Source organism: Oryctolagus cuniculus, chromosome 8 (assembly GCF_964237555.1).
Source record: "Oryctolagus cuniculus chromosome 8, mOryCun1.1, whole genome shotgun sequence".
Taxonomy (NCBI): Eukaryota; Metazoa; Chordata; class Mammalia; order Lagomorpha; family Leporidae; genus Oryctolagus; species Oryctolagus cuniculus.
The window spans coordinates 130,065,110-130,084,587 of NC_091439.1; the positions used below are offsets into that span (position 1 = coordinate 130,065,110).

Consider the following 19,478-nt stretch of genomic DNA (forward strand, 5'->3'; position numbering starts at 1 on the left):
TCCTGGACGCTGTCCCGGGAGCTCGGAGACCAGCCAACGCCAAGAGGAAGGCAAGGACGTCTCAGGAGAGGCAGAGGCACAGAGCACCACCCTCGCGGAGCCCAGCGTGCCCGCGCCTAAGTCCGCTGCGCACACTGGGCCACCAGGGGCAGTGGGGCACTCCACGCCGGGTCCCATGAGGCTTCTGCACTCGCAGCCTCCGTGGCGACGCCAGGCATGCGGGCTGGGAGTGCTGCACCAGACCCCCGGGGTGGGTCATGGCGGGAGCAGACGTGGGGGGCGGGGAAGCCTACGCCCCTCCCGCACGGGTTAGCAGACCACCACGCAGAGAAACGGACAACCTGCGGACAGGCCCAGGCAGCGTGCAGCCAACCAGAGCACCCGGGAGGACACACGGCCCCGTCTCGGAGCGCCTGACTCGCACCGCGGCCCCTCTCTCCCCAGGGAGCACATCCTTCCTGGGCAGAGCCCCGAGGACGTCCCCGCAGCTCCAGAGCACAGGCCAGCGTTTCGGGACAAGGAATCGCATGGCGACACCTTCCCGGTCCCGGAGGCAATAGGAAAGCCCGTTCTCGCTCAAGGAGCCCCGGCAACCCAGCGGGCTCCCAGGGGCAGAGGACACAAGGCACACGGGCCCCTACCGCTGTCGTGGTCGGGGTCGGGGTCGTGGTCGTGGTCAGCCTCCTCGGTGCTGGGAGTCATGGTTGGGAGCGGCACGTCCGGAACAGGTTCCCGGGTGCCGGGCTCGGCGTCTGCGGAAGAAGAAGAGACATCACGCACTTGGCCTGAGTGAGGGTCTCTGCCGACAACACACCTGCCTCCGCCTAGGAAACCAGGCAGAGCAATGTTCTCCCGGCCCCACACCTCCCGACGCCTCATGTGGGTGGGTGCCTAGGTCAGAGTGGAGACAGCACGGGCGCCTGCCTGCCTAGGCCACAAAGAATCCCGGCCAAGGGAAACTGGTGGCACCGGGGCCAGGGCGAGGGCCCGCAGCAGGGCGCGCCGTCCCCCCCTTGTGCGTTGGGCCGCGCAAGGCCTTGGTGCCACCCCACCCTCCGAGTGGGTTCCCCTCCTTGGCCAGGGCTGGCGGGCTAAGAGCGGCCCTTCCCTTCCACACGGCAAGGCGACGAGGAAGGGGAAGTGAAAGGATCCAGGAACCAGGCAAGGGCCACCTCCGGGTTCCAGGGGCAGCCAAGAAAGAACCTGACGGCACCCAGCCCCCTGTCTCAGGGGAGGGGCCTGGTGGGCACACCTCGAGCAATCCTCTGGGCCCTCCAGGACGGCAACGGAGCACCGTGTCCGGCACGGGCTCAGTCCAGCCAGGCCTCGCTGGACGGCTCCCCGCATGGGGGCGAGAGGGGAGAAAAGCGGACGGAGCAACCGCGCCCTCTCTCATCTGCGCCCACTCAGGGCACGCAGGACAGACGGGCCCGCGTGGCTGGCTCCACACACCAGCCCGGGTCTGGTCTGGGCCACGAGCGCACGACTGGGAACTGGCCCATCCAGGACACTGGGTCAGATTCTCCTGGTGGCCCGCCGCACTACAAGGCAGACAACTCCCCAGCTGCCTGGGGGCACGGCACGGGTCCAGAACACGCTCGTGCCAGCGTCAGAGGGCACATCGAGGACTTGTCCTCAGGCAGCGGCCACGCCTCCTGGACGCTGTCCCGGGAGCTCGGAGACCAGCCAACGCCAAGAGGAAGGCAAGGACGTCTCAGGAGAGGCAGAGGCACAGAGCACCACCCTCGCGGAGCCCAGCGTGCCCGCGCCTAAGTCCGCTGCGCACACTGGGCCACCAGGGGCAGTGGGGCACTCCACGCCGGGTCCCATGAGGCTTCTGCACTCGCAGCCTCCGTGGCGACGCCAGGCATGCGGGCTGGGAGTGCTGCACCAGACCCCCGGGGTGGGTCATGGCGGGAGCAGACGTGGGGGGCGGGGAAGCCTACGCCCCTCCCGCACGGGTTAGCAGACCACCACGCAGAGAAACGGACAACCTGCGGACAGGCCCAGGCAGCGTGCAGCCAACCAGAGCACCCGGGAGGACACACGGCCCCGTCTCGGAGCGCCTGACTCGCACCGCGGCCCCTCTCTCCCCAGGGAGCACATCCTTCCCGGGCAGAGCCCCGAGGACGTCCCCGCAGCTCCAGAGCACAGGCCAGCGTTTCGGGACAAGGAATCGCATGGCGACACCTTCCCGGTCCCGGAGGCAATAGGAAAGCCCGTTCTCGCTCAAGGAGCCCCAGCAACCCAGCGGGCTCCCAGGGGCAGAGGACACAAGGCACACGGGCCCCTACCGTGGTCGTGGTCGTGGTCGTGGTCGTGGTCGGGGTCGTGGTCGTGGTCGTGGTCAGCCTCCTCGGTGCTGGGAGTCATGGTTGGGAGCGGCACGTCCGGAACAGGTTCCCGGGTGCCGGGCTCGGCGTCTGCGGAAGAAGAAGAGACATCACGCACTTGGCCTGAGTGAGGGTCTCTGCCGACAATACACCTGCCTCCGCCTAGGAAACCAGGCAGAGCAATGTTCTCCCGGCCCCACACCTCCCGACGCCTCATGTGGGTGGGTGCCTAGGTCAGAGTGGAGACAGCACGGGCGCCTGCCTGCCTAGGCCACAAAGAATCCCGGCCAAGGGAAAGTGGTGGCACCGGGGCCAGGGCGAGGGCCCGCAGCAGGGCGCGCCGTCCCCCCCTTGTGCGTTGGGCCGCGCAAGGCCTTGGTGCCACCCCACCCTCCGAGTGGGTTCCCCTCCTTGGCCAGGGCTGGCGGGCTAAGAGCGGCCCTTCCCTTCCACACGGCAAGGCGACGAGGAAGGGGAAGTGAAAGGATCCAGGAACCAGGCAAGGGCCACCTCCGGGTTCCAGGGGCAGCCAAGAAAGAACCTGACGGCACCCAGCCCCCTGTCTCAGGGGAGGGGCCTGGTGGGCACACCTCGAGCAATCCTCTGGGCCCTCCAGGACGGCAACGGAGCACCGTGTCCGGCACGGGCTCAGTCCAGCCAGGCCTCGCTGGACGGCTCCCCGCATGGGGGCGAGAGGGGAGAAAAGCGGACGGAGCAACCGCGCCCTCTCTCATCTGCGCCCACTCAGGGCACGCAGGACAGACGGGCCCGCGTGGCTGGCTCCACACACCAGCCCGGGTCTGGTCTGGGCCACGAGCGCACGACTGGGAACTGGCCCATCCAGGACACTGGGTCAGATTCTCCTGGTGGCCCGCCGCACTACAAGGCAGACAACTCCCCAGCTGCCTGGGGGCACGGCACGGGTCCAGAACACGCTCGTGCCAGCGTCAGAGGGCACATCGAGGACTTGTCCTCAGGCAGCGGCCACGCCTCCTGGACGCTGTCCCGGGAGCTCGGAGACCAGCCAACGCCAAGAGGAAGGCAAGGACGTCTCAGGAGAGGCAGAGGCACAGAGCACCACCCTCGCGGAGCCCAGCGTGCCCGCGCCTAAGTCCGCTGCGCACACTGGGCCACCAGGGGCAGTGGGGCACTCCACGCCGGGTCCCATGAGGCTTCTGCACTCGCAGCCTCCGTGGCGACGCCAGGCATGCGGGCTGGGAGTGCTGCACCAGACCCCCGGGGTGGGTCATGGCGGGAGCAGACGTGGGGGGCGGGGAAGCCTACGCCCCTCCCGCACGGGTTAGCAGACCACCACGCAGAGAAACGGACAACCTGCGGACAGGCCCAGGCAGCGTGCAGCCAACCAGAGCACCCGGGAGGACACACGGCCCCGTCTCGGAGCGCCTGACTCGCACCGCGGCCCCTCTCTCCCCAGGGAGCACATCCTTCCCGGGCAGAGCCCCGAGGACGTCCCCGCAGCTCCAGAGCACAGGCCAGCGTTTCGGGACAAGGAATCGCATGGCGACACCTTCCCGGTCCCGGAGGCAATAGGAAAGCCCGTTCTCGCTCAAGGAGCCCCGGCAACCCAGCGGGCTCCCAGGGGCAGAGGACACAAGGCACACGGGCCCCTACCGTGGTCGTGGTCGTGGTCGGGGTCGTGGTCGTGGTCGTGGTCAGCCTCCTCGGTGCTGGGAGTCATGGTTGGGAGCGGCACGTCCGGAACAGGTTCCCGGGTGCCGGGCTCGGCGTCTGCGGAAGAAGAAGAGACATCACGCACTTGGCCTGAGTGAGGGTCTCTGCCGACAACACACCTGCCTCCGCCTAGGAAACCAGGCAGAGCAATGTTCTCCCGGCCCCACACCTCCCGACGCCTCATGTGGGTGGGTGCCTAGGTCAGAGTGGAGACAGCACGGGCGCCTGCCTGCCTAGGCCACAAAGAATCCCGGCCAAGGGAAAGTGGTGGCACCGGGGCCAGGGCGAGGGCCCGCAGCAGGGCGCGCCGTCCCCCCTTGTGCGTTGGGCCGCGCAAGGCCTTGGTGCCACCCCACCCTCCGAGTGGGTTCCCCTCCTTGGCCAGGGCTGGCGGGCTAAGAGCGGCCCTTCCCTTCCACACGGCAAGGCGACGAGGAAGGGGAAGTGAAAGGATCCAGGAACCAGGCAAGGGCCACCTCCGGGTTCCAGGGGCAGCCAAGAAAGAACCTGACGGCACCCAGCCCCCTGTCTCAGGGGAGGGGCCTGGTGGGCACACCTCGAGCAATCCTCTGGGCCCTCCAGGACGGCAACGGAGCACCGTGTCCGGCACGGGCTCAGTCCAGCCAGGCCTCGCTGGACGGCTCCCCGCATGGGGGCGAGAGGGGAGAAAAGCGGACGGAGCAACCGCGCCCTCTCTCATCTGCGCCCACTCAGGGCACGCAGGACAGACGGGCCCGCGTGGCTGGCTCCACACACCAGCCCGGGTCTGGTCTGGGCCACGAGCGCACGACTGGGAACTGGCCCATCCAGGACACTGGGTCAGATTCTCCTGGTGGCCCGCCGCACTACAAGGCAGACAACTCCCCAGCTGCCTGGGGGCACGGCACGGGTCCAGAACACGCTCGTGCCAGCGTCAGAGGGCACATCGAGGACTTGTCCTCAGGCAGCGGCCACGCCTCCTGGACGCTGTCCCGGGAGCTCGGAGACCAGCCAACGCCAAGAGGAAGGCAAGGACGTCTCAGGAGAGGCAGAGGCACAGAGCACCACCCTCGCGGAGCCCAGCGTGCCCGCGCCTAAGTCCGCTGCGCACACTGGGCCACCAGGGGCAGTGGGGCACTCCACGCCGGGTCCCATGAGGCTTCTGCACTCGCAGCCTCCGTGGCGACGCCAGGCATGCGGGCTGGGAGTGCTGCACCAGACCCCCGGGGTGGGTCATGGCGGGAGCAGACGTGGGGGGCGGGGAAGCCTACGCCCCTCCCGCACGGGTTAGCAGACCACCACGCAGAGAAACGGACAACCTGCGGACAGGCCCAGGCAGCGTGCAGCCAACCAGAGCACCCGGGAGGACACACGGCCCCGTCTCGGAGCGCCTGACTCGCACCGCGGCCCCTCTCTCCCCAGGGAGCACATCCTTCCCGGGCAGAGCCCCGAGGACGTCCCCGCAGCTCCAGAGCACAGGCCAGCGTTTCGGGACAAGGAATCGCATGGCGACACCTTCCCGGTCCCGGAGGCAATAGGAAAGCCCGTTCTCGCTCAAGGAGCCCCGGCAACCCAGCGGGCTCCCAGGGGCAGAGGACACAAGGCACACGGGCCCCTACCGTGGTCGTGGTCGTGGTCGTGGTCGGGGTCGTGGTCGTGGTCGTGGTCAGCCTCCTCGGTGCTGGGAGTCATGGTTGGGAGCGGCACGTCCGGAACAGGTTCCCGGGTGCCGGGCTCGGCGTCTGCGGAAGAAGAGACATCACGCACTTGGCCTGAGTGAGGGTCTCTGCCGACAACACACCTGCCTCCGCCTAGGAAACCAGGCAGAGCAATGTTCTCCCGGCCCCACACCTCCCGACGCCTCATGTGGGTGGGTGCCTAGGTCAGAGTGGAGACAGCACGGGCGCCTGCCTGCCTAGGCCACAAAGAATCCCGGCCAAGGGAAAGTGGTGGCACCGGGGCCAGGGCGAGGGCCCGCAGCAGGGCGCGCCGTCCCCCCTTGTGCGTTGGGCCGCGCAAGGCCTTGGTGCCACCCCACCCTCCGAGTGGGTTCCCCTCCTTGGCCAGGGCTGGCGGGCTAAGAGCGGCCCTTCCCTTCCACACGGCAAGGCGACGAGGAAGGGGAAGTGAAAGGATCCAGGAACCAGGCAAGGGCCACCTCCGGGTTCCAGGGGCAGCCAAGAAAGAACCTGACGGCACCCAGCCCCCTGTCTCAGGGGAGGGGCCTGGTGGGCACACCTCGAGCAATCCTCTGGGCCCTCCAGGACGGCAACGGAGCACCGTGTCCGGCACGGGCTCAGTCCAGCCAGGCCTCGCTGGACGGCTCCCCGCATGGGGGCGAGAGGGGAGAAAAGCGGACGGAGCAACCGCGCCCTCTCTCATCTGCGCCCACTCAGGGCACGCAGGACAGACGGGCCCGCGTGGCTGGCTCCACACACCAGCCCGGGTCTGGTCTGGGCCACGAGCGCACGACTGGGAACTGGCCCATCCAGGACACTGGGTCAGATTCTCCTGGTGGCCCGCCGCACTACAAGGCAGACAATTCCCCAGCTGCCTGGGGGCACGGCACGGGTCCAGAACACGCTCGTGCCAGCGTCAGAGGGCACATCGAGGACTTGTCCTCAGGCAGCGGCCACGCCTCCTGGACGCTGTCCCGGGAGCTCGGAGACCAGCCAACGCCAAGAGGAAGGCAAGGACGTCTCAGGAGAGGCAGAGGCACAGAGCACCACCCTCGCGGAGCCCAGCGTGCCCGCGCCTAAGTCCGCTGCGCACACTGGGCCACCAGGGGCAGTGGGGCACTCCACGCCGGGTCCCATGAGGCTTCTGCACTCGCAGCCTCCGTGGCGACGCCAGGCATGCGGGCTGGGAGTGCTGCACCAGACCCCCGGGGTGGGTCATGGCGGGAGCAGACGTGGGGGGCGGGGAAGCCTACGCCCCTCCCGCACGGGTTAGCAGACCACCACGCAGAGAAACGGACAACCTGCGGACAGGCCCAGGCAGCGTGCAGCCAACCAGAGCACCCGGGAGGACACACGGCCCCGTCTCGGAGCGCCTGACTCGCACCGCGGCCCCTCTCTCCCCAGGGAGCACATCCTTCCCGGGCAGAGCCCCGAGGACGTCCCCGCAGCTCCAGAGCACAGGCCAGCGTTTCGGGACAAGGAATCGCATGGCGACACCTTCCCGGTCCCGGAGGCAATAGGAAAGCCCGTTCTCGCTCAAGGAGCCCCGGCAACCCAGCGGGCTCCCAGGGGCAGAGGACACAAGGCACACGGGCCCCTACCGTGGTCGTGGTCGTGGTCGGGGTCGTGGTCGTGGTCGTGGTCAGCCTCCTCGGTGCTGGGAGTCATGGTTGGGAGCGGCACGTCCGGAACAGGTTCCCGGGTGCCGGGCTCGGCGTCTGCGGAAGAAGAAGAGACATCACGCACTTGGCCTGAGTGAGGGTCTCTGCCGACAACACACCTGCCTCCGCCTAGGAAACCAGGCAGAGCAATGTTCTCCCGGCCCCACACCTCCCGACGCCTCATGTGGGTGGGTGCCTAGGTCAGAGTGGAGACAGCACGGGCGCCTGCCTGCCTAGGCCACAAAGAATCCCGGCCAAGGGAAACTGGTGGCACCGGGGCCAGGGCGAGGGCCCGCAGCAGGGCGCGCCGTCCCCCCTTGTGCGTTGGGCCGCGCAAGGCCTTGGTGCCACCCCACCCTCCGAGTGGGTTCCCCTCCTTGGCCAGGGCTGGCGGGCTAAGAGCGGCCCTTCCCTTCCACACGGCAAGGCGACGAGGAAGGGGAAGTGAAAGGATCCAGGAACCAGGCAAGGGCCACCTCCGGGTTCCAGGGGCAGCCAAGAAAGAACCTGACGGCACCCAGCCCCCTGTCTCAGGGGAGGGGCCTGGTGGGCACACCTCGAGCAATCCTCTGGGCCCTCCAGGACGGCAACGGAGCACCGTGTCCGGCACGGGCTCAGTCCAGCCAGGCCTCGCTGGACGGCTCCCCGCATGGGGGCGAGAGGGGAGAAAAGCGGACGGAGCAACCGCGCCCTCTCTCATCTGCGCCCACTCAGGGCACGCAGGACAGACGGGCCCGCGTGGCTGGCTCCACACACCAGCCCGGGTCTGGTCTGGGCCACGAGCGCACGACTGGGAACTGGCCCATCCAGGACACTGGGTCAGATTCTCCTGGTGGCCCGCCGCACTACAAGGCAGACAATTCCCCAGCTGCCTGGGGGCACGGCACGGGTCCAGAACACGCTCGTGCCAGCGTCAGAGGGCACATCGAGGACTTGTCCTCAGGCAGCGGCCACGCCTCCTGGACGCTGTCCCGGGAGCTCGGAGACCAGCCAACGCCAAGAGGAAGGCAAGGACGTCTCAGGAGAGGCAGAGGCACAGAGCACCACCCTCGCGGAGCCCAGCGTGCCCGCGCCTAAGTCCGCTGCGCACACTGGGCCACCAGGGGCAGTGGGGCACTCCACGCCGGGTCCCATGAGGCTTCTGCACTCGCAGCCTCCGTGGCGACGCCAGGCATGCGGGCTGGGAGTGCTGCACCAGACCCCCGGGGTGGGTCATGGCGGGAGCAGACGTGGGGGGCGGGGAAGCCTACGCCCCTCCCGCACGGGTTAGCAGACCACCACGCAGAGAAACGGACAACCTGCGGACAGGCCCAGGCAGCGTGCAGCCAACCAGAGCACCTGGGAGGACACACGGCCCCGTCTCGGAGCGCCTGACTCGCACCGCGGCCCCTCTCTCCCCAGGGAGCACATCCTTCCCGGGCAGAGCCCCGAGGACGTCCCCGCAGCTCCAGAGCACAGGCCAGCGTTTCGGGACAAGGAATCGCATGGCGACACCTTCCCGGTCCCGGAGGCAATAGGAAAGCCCGTTCTCGCTCAAGGAGCCCCGGCAACCCAGCGGGCTCCCAGGGGCAGAGGACACAAGGCACACGGGCCCCTACCGTGGTCGTGGTCGTGGTCGTGGTCGGGGTCGGGGTCGTGGTCGTGGTCGTGGTCAGCCTCCTCGGTGCTGGGAGTCATGGTTGGGAGCGGCACGTCCGGAACAGGTTCCCGGGTGCCGGGCTCGGCGTCTGCGGAAGAAGAAGAGACATCACGCACTTGGCCTGAGTGAGGGTCTCTGCCGACAATACACCTGCCTCCGCCTAGGAAACCAGGCAGAGCAATGTTCTCCCGGCCCCACACCTCCCGACGCCTCATGTGGGTGGGTGCCTAGGTCAGAGTGGAGACAGCACGGGCGCCTGCCTGCCTAGGCCACAAAGAATCCCGGCCAAGGGAAACTGGTGGCACCGGGGCCAGGGCGAGGGCCCGCAGCAGGGCGCGCCGTCCCCCCCTTGTGCGTTGGGCCGCGCAAGGCCTTGGTGCCACCCCACCCTCCGAGTGGGTTCCCCTCCTTGGCCAGGGCTGGCGGGCTAAGAGCGGCCCTTCCCTTCCACACGGCAAGGCGACGAGGAAGGGGAAGTGAAAGGATCCAGGAACCAGGCAAGGGCCACCTCCGGGTTCCAGGGGCAGCCAAGAAAGAACCTGACGGCACCCAGCCCCCTGTCTCAGGGGAGGGGCCTGGTGGGCACACCTCGAGCAATCCTCTGGGCCCTCCAGGACGGCAACGGAGCACCGTGTCCGGCACGGGCTCAGTCCAGCCAGGCCTCGCTGGACGGCTCCCCGCATGGGGGCGAGAGGGGAGAAAAGCGGACGGAGCAACCGCGCCCTCTCTCATCTGCGCCCACTCAGGGCACGCAGGACAGACGGGCCCGCGTGGCTGGCTCCACACACCAGCCCGGGTCTGGTCTGGGCCACGAGCGCACGACTGGGAACTGGCCCATCCAGGACACTGGGTCAGATTCTCCTGGTGGCCCGCCGCACTACAAGGCAGACAACTCCCCAGCTGCCTGGGGGCACGGCACGGGTCCAGAACACGCTCGTGCCAGCGTCAGAGGGCACATCGAGGACTTGTCCTCAGGCAGCGGCCACGCCTCCTGGACGCTGTCCCGGGAGCTCGGAGACCAGCCAACGCCAAGAGGAAGGCAAGGACGTCTCAGGAGAGGCAGAGGCACAGAGCACCACCCTCGCGGAGCCCAGCGTGCCCGCGCCTAAGTCCGCTGCGCACACTGGGCCACCAGGGGCAGTGGGGCACTCCACGCCGGGTCCCATGAGGCTTCTGCACTCGCAGCCTCCGTGGCGACGCCAGGCATGCGGGCTGGGAGTGCTGCACCAGACCCCCGGGGTGGGTCATGGCGGGAGCAGACGTGGGGGGCGGGGAAGCCTACGCCCCTCCCGCACGGGTTAGCAGACCACCACGCAGAGAAACGGACAACCTGCGGACAGGCCCAGGCAGCGTGCAGCCAACCAGAGCACCCGGGAGGACACACGGCCCCGTCTCGGAGCGCCTGACTCGCACCGCGGCCCCTCTCTCCCCAGGGAGCACATCCTTCCCGGGCAGAGCCCCGAGGACGTCCCCGCAGCTCCAGAGCACAGGCCAGCGTTTCGGGACAAGGAATCGCATGGCGACACCTTCCCGGTCCCGGAGGCAATAGGAAAGCCCGTTCTCGCTCAAGGAGCCCCGGCAACCCAGCGGGCTCCCAGGGGCAGAGGACACAAGGCACACGGCCCCTACCGTGGTCGTGGTCGGGGTCGGGGTCGTGGTCGTGGTCGTGGTCGTGGTCGGGGTCGTGGTCAGCCTCCTCGGTGCTGGGAGTCATGGTTGGGAGCGGCACGTCCGGAACAGGTTCCCGGGTGCCGGGCTCGGCGTCTGCGGAAGAAGAAGAGACATCACGCACTTGGCCTGAGTGAGGGTCTCTGCCGACAACACACCTGCCTCCGCCTAGGAAACCAGGCAGAGCAATGTTCTCCCGGCCCCACACCTCCCGACGCCTCATGTGGGTGGGTGCCTAGGTCAGAGTGGAGACAGCACGGGCGCCTGCCTGCCTAGGCCACAAAGAATCCCGGCCAAGGGAAAGTGGTGGCACCGGGGCCAGGGCGAGGGCCCGCAGCAGGGCGCGCCGTCCCCCCTTGTGCGTTGGGCCGCGCAAGGCCTTGGTGCCACCCCACCCTCCGAGTGGGTTCCCCTCCTTGGCCAGGGCTGGCGGGCTAAGAGCGGCCCTTCCCTTCCACACGGCAAGGCGACGAGGAAGGGGAAGTGAAAGGATCCAGGAACCAGGCAAGGGCCACCTCCGGGTTCCAGGGGCAGCCAAGAAAGAACCTGACGGCACCCAGCCCCCTGTCTCAGGGGAGGGGCCTGGTGGGCACACCTCGAGCAATCCTCTGGGCCCTCCAGGACGGCAACGGAGCACCGTGTCCGGCACGGGCTCAGTCCAGCCAGGCCTCTCTGGACGGCTCCCCGCATGGGGGCGAGAGGGGAGAAAAGCGGACGGAGCAACCGCGCCCTCTCTCATCTGCGCCCACTCAGGGCACGCAGGACAGACGGGCCCGCGTGGCTGGCTCCACACACCAGCCCGGGTCTGGTCTGGGCCACGAGCGCACGACTGGGAACTGGCCCATCCAGGACACTGGGTCAGATTCTCCTGGTGGCCCGCCGCACTACAAGGCAGACAACTCCCCAGCTGCCTGGGGGCACGGCACGGGTCCAGAACACGCTCGTGCCAGCGTCAGAGGGCACATCGAGGACTTGTCCTCAGGCAGCGGCCACGCCTCCTGGACGCTGTCCCGGGAGCTCGGAGACCAGCCAACGCCAAGAGGAAGGCAAGGACGTCTCAGGAGAGGCAGAGGCACAGAGCACCACCCTCGCGGAGCCCAGCGTGCCCGCGCCTAAGTCCGCTGCGCACACTGGGCCACCAGGGGCAGTGGGGCACTCCACGCCGGGTCCCATGAGGCTTCTGCACTCGCAGCCTCCGTGGCGACGCCAGGCATGCGGGCTGGGAGTGCTGCACCAGACCCCCGGGGTGGGTCATGGCGGGAGCAGACGTGGGGGGCGGGGAAGCCTACGCCCCTCCCGCACGGGTTAGCAGACCACCACGCAGAGAAACGGACAACCTGCGGACAGGCCCAGGCAGCGTGCAGCCAACCAGAGCACCCGGGAGGACACACGGCCCCGTCTCGGAGCGCCTGACTCGCACCGCGGCCCCTCTCTCCCCAGGGAGCACATCCTTCCCGGGCAGAGCCCCGAGGACGTCCCCGCAGCTCCAGAGCACAGGCCAGCGTTTCGGGACAAGGAATCGCATGGCGACACCTTCCCGGTCCCGGAGGCAATAGGAAAGCCCGTTCTCGCTCAAGGAGCCCCGGCAACCCAGCGGGCTCCCAGGGGCAGAGGACACAAGGCACACGGGCCCCTACCGTGGTCGTGGTCGTGGTCGGGGTCGTGGTCGTGGTCGTGGTCAGCCTCCTCGGTGCTGGGAGTCATGGTTGGGAGCGGCACGTCCGGAACAGGTTCCCGGGTGCCGGGCTCGGCGTCTGCGGAAGAAGAAGAGACATCACGCACTTGGCCTGAGTGAGGGTCTCTGCCGACAACACACCTGCCTCCGCCTAGGAAACCAGGCAGAGCAATGTTCTCCCGGCCCCACACCTCCCGACGCCTCATGTGGGTGGGTGCCTAGGTCAGAGTGGAGACAGCACGGGCGCCTGCCTGCCTAGGCCACAAAGAATCCCGGCCAAGGGAAACTGGTGGCACCGGGGCCAGGGCGAGGGCCCGCAGCAGGGCGCGCCGTCCCCCCTTGTGCGTTGGGCCGCGCAAGGCCTTGGTGCCACCCCACCCTCCGAGTGGGTTCCCCTCCTTGGCCAGGGCTGGCGGGCTAAGAGCGGCCCTTCCCTTCCACACGGCAAGGCGACGAGGAAGGGGAAGTGAAAGGATCCAGGAACCAGGCAAGGGCCACCTCCGGGTTCCAGGGGCAGCCAAGAAAGAACCTGACGGCACCCAGCCCCCTGTCTCAGGGGAGGGGCCTGGTGGGCACACCTCGAGCAATCCTCTGGGCCCTCCAGGACGGCAACGGAGCACCGTGTCCGGCACGGGCTCAGTCCAGCCAGGCCTCGCTGGACGGCTCCCCGCATGGGGGCGAGAGGGGAGAAAAGCGGACGGAGCAACCGCGCCCTCTCTCATCTGCGCCCACTCAGGGCACGCAGGACAGACGGGCCCGCGTGGCTGGCTCCACACACCAGCCCGGGTCTGGTCTGGGCCACGAGCGCACGACTGGGAACTGGCCCATCCAGGACACTGGGTCAGATTCTCCTGGTGGCCCGCCGCACTACAAGGCAGACAATTCCCCAGCTGCCTGGGGGCACGGCACGGGTCCAGAACACGCTCGTGCCAGCGTCAGAGGGCACATCGAGGACTTGTCCTCAGGCAGCGGCCACGCCTCCTGGACGCTGTCCCGGGAGCTCGGAGACCAGCCAACGCCAAGAGGAAGGCAAGGACGTCTCAGGAGAGGCAGAGGCACAGAGCACCACCCTCGCGGAGCCCAGCGTGCCCGCGCCTAAGTCCGCTGCGCACACTGGGCCACCAGGGGCAGTGGGGCACTCCACGCCGGGTCCCATGAGGCTTCTGCACTCGCAGCCTCCGTGGCGACGCCAGGCATGCGGGCTGGGAGTGCTGCACCAGACCCCCGGGGTGGGTCATGGCGGGAGCAGACGTGGGGGGCGGGGAAGCCTACGCCCCTCCCGCACGGGTTAGCAGACCACCACGCAGAGAAACGGACAACCTGCGGACAGGCCCAGGCAGCGTGCAGCCAACCAGAGCACCTGGGAGGACACACGGCCCCGTCTCGGAGCGCCTGACTCGCACCGCGGCCCCTCTCTCCCCAGGGAGCACATCCTTCCCGGGCAGAGCCCCGAGGACGTCCCCGCAGCTCCAGAGCACAGGCCAGCGTTTCGGGACAAGGAATCGCATGGCGACACCTTCCCGGTCCCGGAGGCAATAGGAAAGCCCGTTCTCGCTCAAGGAGCCCCGGCAACCCAGCGGGCTCCCAGGGGCAGAGGACACAAGGCACACGGGCCCCTACCGTGGTCGTGGTCGTGGTCGTGGTCGGGGTCGGGGTCGTGGTCGTGGTCGTGGTCAGCCTCCTCGGTGCTGGGAGTCATGGTTGGGAGCGGCACGTCCGGAACAGGTTCCCGGGTGCCGGGCTCGGCGTCTGCGGAAGAAGAAGAGACATCACGCACTTGGCCTGAGTGAGGGTCTCTGCCGACAATACACCTGCCTCCGCCTAGGAAACCAGGCAGAGCAATGTTCTCCCGGCCCCACACCTCCCGACGCCTCATGTGGGTGGGTGCCTAGGTCAGAGTGGAGACAGCACGGGCGCCTGCCTGCCTAGGCCACAAAGAATCCCGGCCAAGGGAAACTGGTGGCACCGGGGCCAGGGCGAGGGCCCGCAGCAGGGCGCGCCGTCCCCCCCTTGTGCGTTGGGCCGCGCAAGGCCTTGGTGCCACCCCACCCTCCGAGTGGGTTCCCCTCCTTGGCCAGGGCTGGCGGGCTAAGAGCGGCCCTTCCCTTCCACACGGCAAGGCGACGAGGAAGGGGAAGTGAAAGGATCCAGGAACCAGGCAAGGGCCACCTCCGGGTTCCAGGGGCAGCCAAGAAAGAACCTGACGGCACCCAGCCCCCTGTCTCAGGGGAGGGGCCTGGTGGGCACACCTCGAGCAATCCTCTGGGCCCTCCAGGACGGCAACGGAGCACCGTGTCCGGCACGGGCTCAGTCCAGCCAGGCCTCGCTGGACGGCTCCCCGCATGGGGGCGAGAGGGGAGAAAAGCGGACGGAGCAACCGCGCCCTCTCTCATCTGCGCCCACTCAGGGCACGCAGGACAGACGGGCCCGCGTGGCTGGCTCCACACACCAGCCCGGGTCTGGTCTGGGCCACGAGCGCACGACTGGGAACTGGCCCATCCAGGACACTGGGTCAGATTCTCCTGGTGGCCCGCCGCACTACAAGGCAGACAACTCCCCAGCTGCCTGGGGGCACGGCACGGGTCCAGAACACGCTCGTGCCAGCGTCAGAGGGCACATCGAGGACTTGTCCTCAGGCAGCGGCCACGCCTCCTGGACGCTGTCCCGGGAGCTCGGAGACCAGCCAACGCCAAGAGGAAGGCAAGGACGTCTCAGGAGAGGCAGAGGCACAGAGCACCACCCTCGCGGAGCCCAGCGTGCCCGCGCCTAAGTCCGCTGCGCACACTGGGCCACCAGGGGCAGTGGGGCACTCCACGCCGGGTCCCATGAGGCTTCTGCACTCGCAGCCTCCGTGGCGACGCCAGGCATGCGGGCTGGGAGTGCTGCACCAGACCCCCGGGGTGGGTCATGGCGGGAGCAGACGTGGGGGGCGGGGAAGCCTACGCCCCTCCCGCACGGGTTAGCAGACCACCACGCAGAGAAACGGACAACCTGCGGACAGGCCCAGGCAGCGTGCAGCCAACCAGAGCACCTGGGAGGACACACGGCCCCGTCTCGGAGCGCCTGACTCGCACCGCGGCCCCTCTCTCCCCAGGGAGCACATCCTTCCCGGGCAGAGCCCCGAGGACGTCCCCGCAGCTCCAGAGCACAGGCCAGCGTTTCGGGACAAGGAATCGCATGGCGACACCTTCCCGGTCCCGGAGGCAATAGGAAAGCCCGTTCTCGCTCAAGGAGCCCCGGCAACCCAGCGGGCTCCCAGGGGCAGAGGACACAAGGCACACGGGCCCCTACCGTGGTCGTGGTCGGGGTCGGGGTCGTGGTCGTGGTCGTGGTCAGCCTCCTCGGTGCTGGGAGTCATGGTTGGGAGCGGCACGTCCGGAACAGGTTCCCGGGTGCCGGGCTCGGCGTCTGCGGAAGAAGAAGAGACATCACGCACTTGGCCTGAGTGAGGGTCTCTGCCGACAACACACCTGCCTCCGCCTAGGAAACCAGGCAGAGCAATGTTCTCCCGGCCCCACACCTCCCGACGCCTCATGTGGGTGGGTGCCTAGGTCAGAGTGGAGACAGCACGGGCGCCTGCCTGCCTAGGCCACAAAGAATCCCGGCCAAGGGAAAGTGGTGGCACCGGGGCCAGGGCGAGGGCCCGCAGCAGGGCGCGCCGTCCCCCCTTGTGCGTTGGGCCGCGCAAGGCCTTGGTGCCACCCCACCCTCCGAGTGGGTTCCCCTCCTTGGCCAGGGCTGGCGGGCTAAGAGCGGCCCTTCCCTTCCACACGGCAAGGCGACGAGGAAGGGGAAGTGAAAGGATCCAGGAACCAGGCAAGGGCCACCTCCGGGTTCCAGGGGCAGCCAAGAAAGAACCTGACGGCACCCAGCCCCCTGTCTCAGGGGAGGGGCCTGGTGGGCACACCTCGAGCAATCCTCTGGGCCCTCCAGGACGGCAACGGAGCACCGTGTCCGGCACGGGCTCAGTCCAGCCAGGCCTCGCTGGACGGCTCCCCGCATGGGGGCGAGAGGGGAGAAAAGCGGACGGAGCAACCGCGCCCTCTCTCATCTGCGCCCACTCAGGGCACGCAGGACAGACGGGCCCGCGTGGCTGGCTCCACACACCAGCCCGGGTCTGGTCTGGGCCACGAGCGCACGACTGGGAACTGGCCCATCCAGGACACTGGGTCAGATTCTCCTGGTGGCCCGCCGCACTACAAGGCAGACAACTCCCCAGCTGCCTGGGGGCACGGCACGGGTCCAGAACACGCTCGTGCCAGCGTCAGAGGGCACATCGAGGACTTGTCCTCAGGCAGCGGCCACGCCTCCTGGACGCTGTCCCGGGAGCTCGGAGACCAGCCAACGCCAAGAGGAAGGCAAGGACGTCTCAGGAGAGGCAGAGGCACAGAGCACCACCCTCGCGGAGCCCAGCGTGCCCGCGCCTAAGTCCGCTGCGCACACTGGGCCACCAGGGGCAGTGGGGCACTCCACGCCGGGTCCCATGAGGCTTCTGCACTCGCAGCCTCCGTGGCGACGCCAGGCATGCGGGCTGGGAGTGCTGCACCAGACCCCCGGGGTGGGTCATGGCGGGAGCAGACGTGGGGGGCGGGGAAGCCTACGCCCCTCCCGCACGGGTTAGCAGACCACCACGCAGAGAAACGGACAACCTGCGGACAGGCCCAGGCAGCGTGCAGCCAACCAGAGCACCCGGGAGGACACACGGCCCCGTCTCGGAGCGCCTGACTCGCACCGCGGCCCCTCTCTCCCCAGGGAGCACATCCTTCCCGGGCAGAGCCCCGAGGACGTCCCCGCAGCTCCAGAGCACAGGCCAGCGTTTCGGGACAAGGAATCGCATGGCGACACCTTCCCGGTCCCGGAGGCAATAGGAAAGCCCGTTCTCGCTCAAGGAGCCCCGGCAACCCAGCGGGCTCCCAGGGGCAGAGGACACAAGGCACACGGGCCCCTACCGTGGTCGTGGTCGTGGTCGGGGTCGTGGTCGTGGTCGTGGTCAGCCTCCTCGGTGCTGGGAGTCATGGTTGGGAGCGGCACGTCCGGAACAGGTTCCCGGGTGCCGGGCTCGGCGTCTGCGGAAGAAGAAGAGACATCACGCACTTGGCCTGAGTGAGGGTCTCTGCCGACAACACACCTGCCTCCGCCTAGGAAACCAGGCAGAGCAATGTTCTCCCGGCCCCACACCTCCCGACGCCTCATGTGGGTGGGTGCCTAGGTCAGAGTGGAGACAGCACGGGCGCCTGCCTGCCTAGGCCACAAAGAATCCCGGCCAAGGGAAAGTGGTGGCACCGGGGCCAGGGCGAGGGCCCGCAGCAGGGCGCGCCGTCCCCCCTTGTGCGTTGGGCCGCGCAAGGCCTTGGTGCCACCCCACCCTCCGAGTGGGTTCCCCTCCTTGGCCAGGGCTGGCGGGCTAAGAGCGGCCCTTCCCTTCCACACGGCAAGGCGACGAGGAAGGGGAAGTGAAAGGATCCAGGAACCAGGCAAGGGCCACCTCCGGGTTCCAGGGGCAGCCAAGAAAGAACCTGACGGCACCCAGCCCCCTGTCTCAGGGGAGGGGCCTGGTGGGCACACCTCGAGCAATCCTCTGGGCCCTCCAGGACGGCAACGGAGCACCGTGTCCGGCACGGGCTCAGTCCAGCCAGGCCTCGCTGGACGGCTCCCCGCATGGGGGCGAGAGGGGAGAAAAGCGGACGGAGCAACCGCGCCCTCTCTCATCTGCGCCCACTCAGGGCACGCAGGACAGACGGGCCCGCGTGGCTGGCTCCACACACCAGCCCGGGTCTGGTCTGGGCCACGAGCGCACGACTGGGAACTGGCCCATCCAGGACACTGGGTCAGATTCTCCTGGTGGCCCGCCGCACTACAAGGCAGACAACTCCCCAGCTGCCTGGGGGCACGGCACGGGTCCAGAACACGCTCGTGCCAGCGTCAGAGGGCACATCGAGGACTTGTCCTCAGGCAGCGGCCACGCCTCCTGGACGCTGTCCCGGGAGCTCGGAGACCAGCCAACGCCAAGAGGAAGGCAAGGACGTCTCAGGAGAGGCAGAGGCACAGAGCACCACCCTCGCGGAGCCCAGCGTGCCCGCGCCTAAGTCCGCTGCGCACACTGGGCCACCAGGGGCAGTGGGGCACTCCACGCCGGGTCCCATGAGGCTTCTGCACTCGCAGCCTCCGTGGCGACGCCAGGCATGCGGGCTGGGAGTGCTGCACCAGACCCCCGGGGTGGGTCATGGCGGGAGCAGACGTGGGGGGCGGGGAAGCCTACGCCCCTCCCGCACGGGTTAGCAGACCACCACGCAGAGAAACGGACAACCTGCGGACAGGCCCAGGCAGCGTGCAGCCAACCAGAGCACCCGGGAGGACACACGGCCCCGTCTCGGAGCGCCTGACTCGCACCGCGGCCCCTCTCTCCCCAGGGAGCACATCCTTCCCGGGCAGAGCCCCGAGGACGTCCCCGCAGCTCCAGAGCACAGGCCAGCGTTTCGGGACAAGGAATCGCATGGCGACACCTTCCCAGTCCCGGAGGCAATAGGAAAGCCCGTTCTCGCTCAAGGAGCCCCGGCAACCCAGCGGGCTCCCAGGGGCAGAGGACACAAGGCACACGGGCCCCTACCGTGGTCGTGGTCGTGGTCGGGGTCGTGGTCGTGGTCGTGGTCAGCCTCCTCGGTGCTGGGAGTCATGGTTGGGAGCGGCACGTCCGGAACAGGTTCCCGGGTGCCGGGCTCGGCGTCTGCGGAAGAAGAAGAGACATCACGCACTTGGCCTGAGTGAGGGTCTCTGCCGACAACACACCTGCCTCCGCCTAGGAAACCAGGCAGAGCAATGTTCTCCCGGCCCCACACCTCCCGACGCCTCATGTGGGTGGGTGCCTAGGTCAGAGTGGAGACAGCACGGGCGCCTGCCTGCCTAGGCCACAAAGAATCCCGGCCAAGGGAAACTGGTGGCACCGGGGCCAGGGCGAGGGCCCGCAGCAGGGCGCGCCGTCCCCCCTTGTGCGTTGGGCCGCGCAAGGCCTTGGTGCCACCCCACCCTCCGAGTGGGTTCCCCTCCTTGGCCAGGGCTGGCGGGCTAAGAGCGGCCCTTCCCTTCCACACGGCAAGGCGACGAGGAAGGGGAAGTGAAAGGATCCAGGAACCAGGCAAGGGCCACCTCCGGGTT

At 68.7% G+C, this 19,478-nt stretch overlaps 2 protein-coding genes across 13 annotated transcripts in view; one reads left to right on the top strand and one right to left on the bottom strand.

Annotated features, from left to right (window-relative positions):
• The window catches only part of LOC138843592 (rho GTPase-activating protein 20-like), a 1,064,354-nt gene that overhangs the window by 532,844 nt on the left and 512,032 nt on the right, over nucleotides 1–19,478 (top strand). The window lies entirely within an intron of this gene.
• LOC138843593 (rho GTPase-activating protein 20-like) overlaps nucleotides 1–19,478 on the bottom strand; it is a 139,463-nt gene that overhangs the window by 37,698 nt on the left and 82,287 nt on the right. Inside the window, exon 18 of one of the 2 annotated variants that reach the window (XM_070048236.1) lies at nucleotides 13,867–14,075. The exons of the other annotated variant lie outside the window; for it this stretch is intronic. Coding sequence (XP_069904337.1) covers nucleotides 13,882–14,075 — 194 coding nt within the window. The 3' untranslated portion in view covers nucleotides 13,867–13,881. Of the gene's footprint in view, nucleotides 1–13,866; nucleotides 14,076–19,478 lie in introns of those variants that run through there. 2 annotated transcript variants of the gene reach the window in all.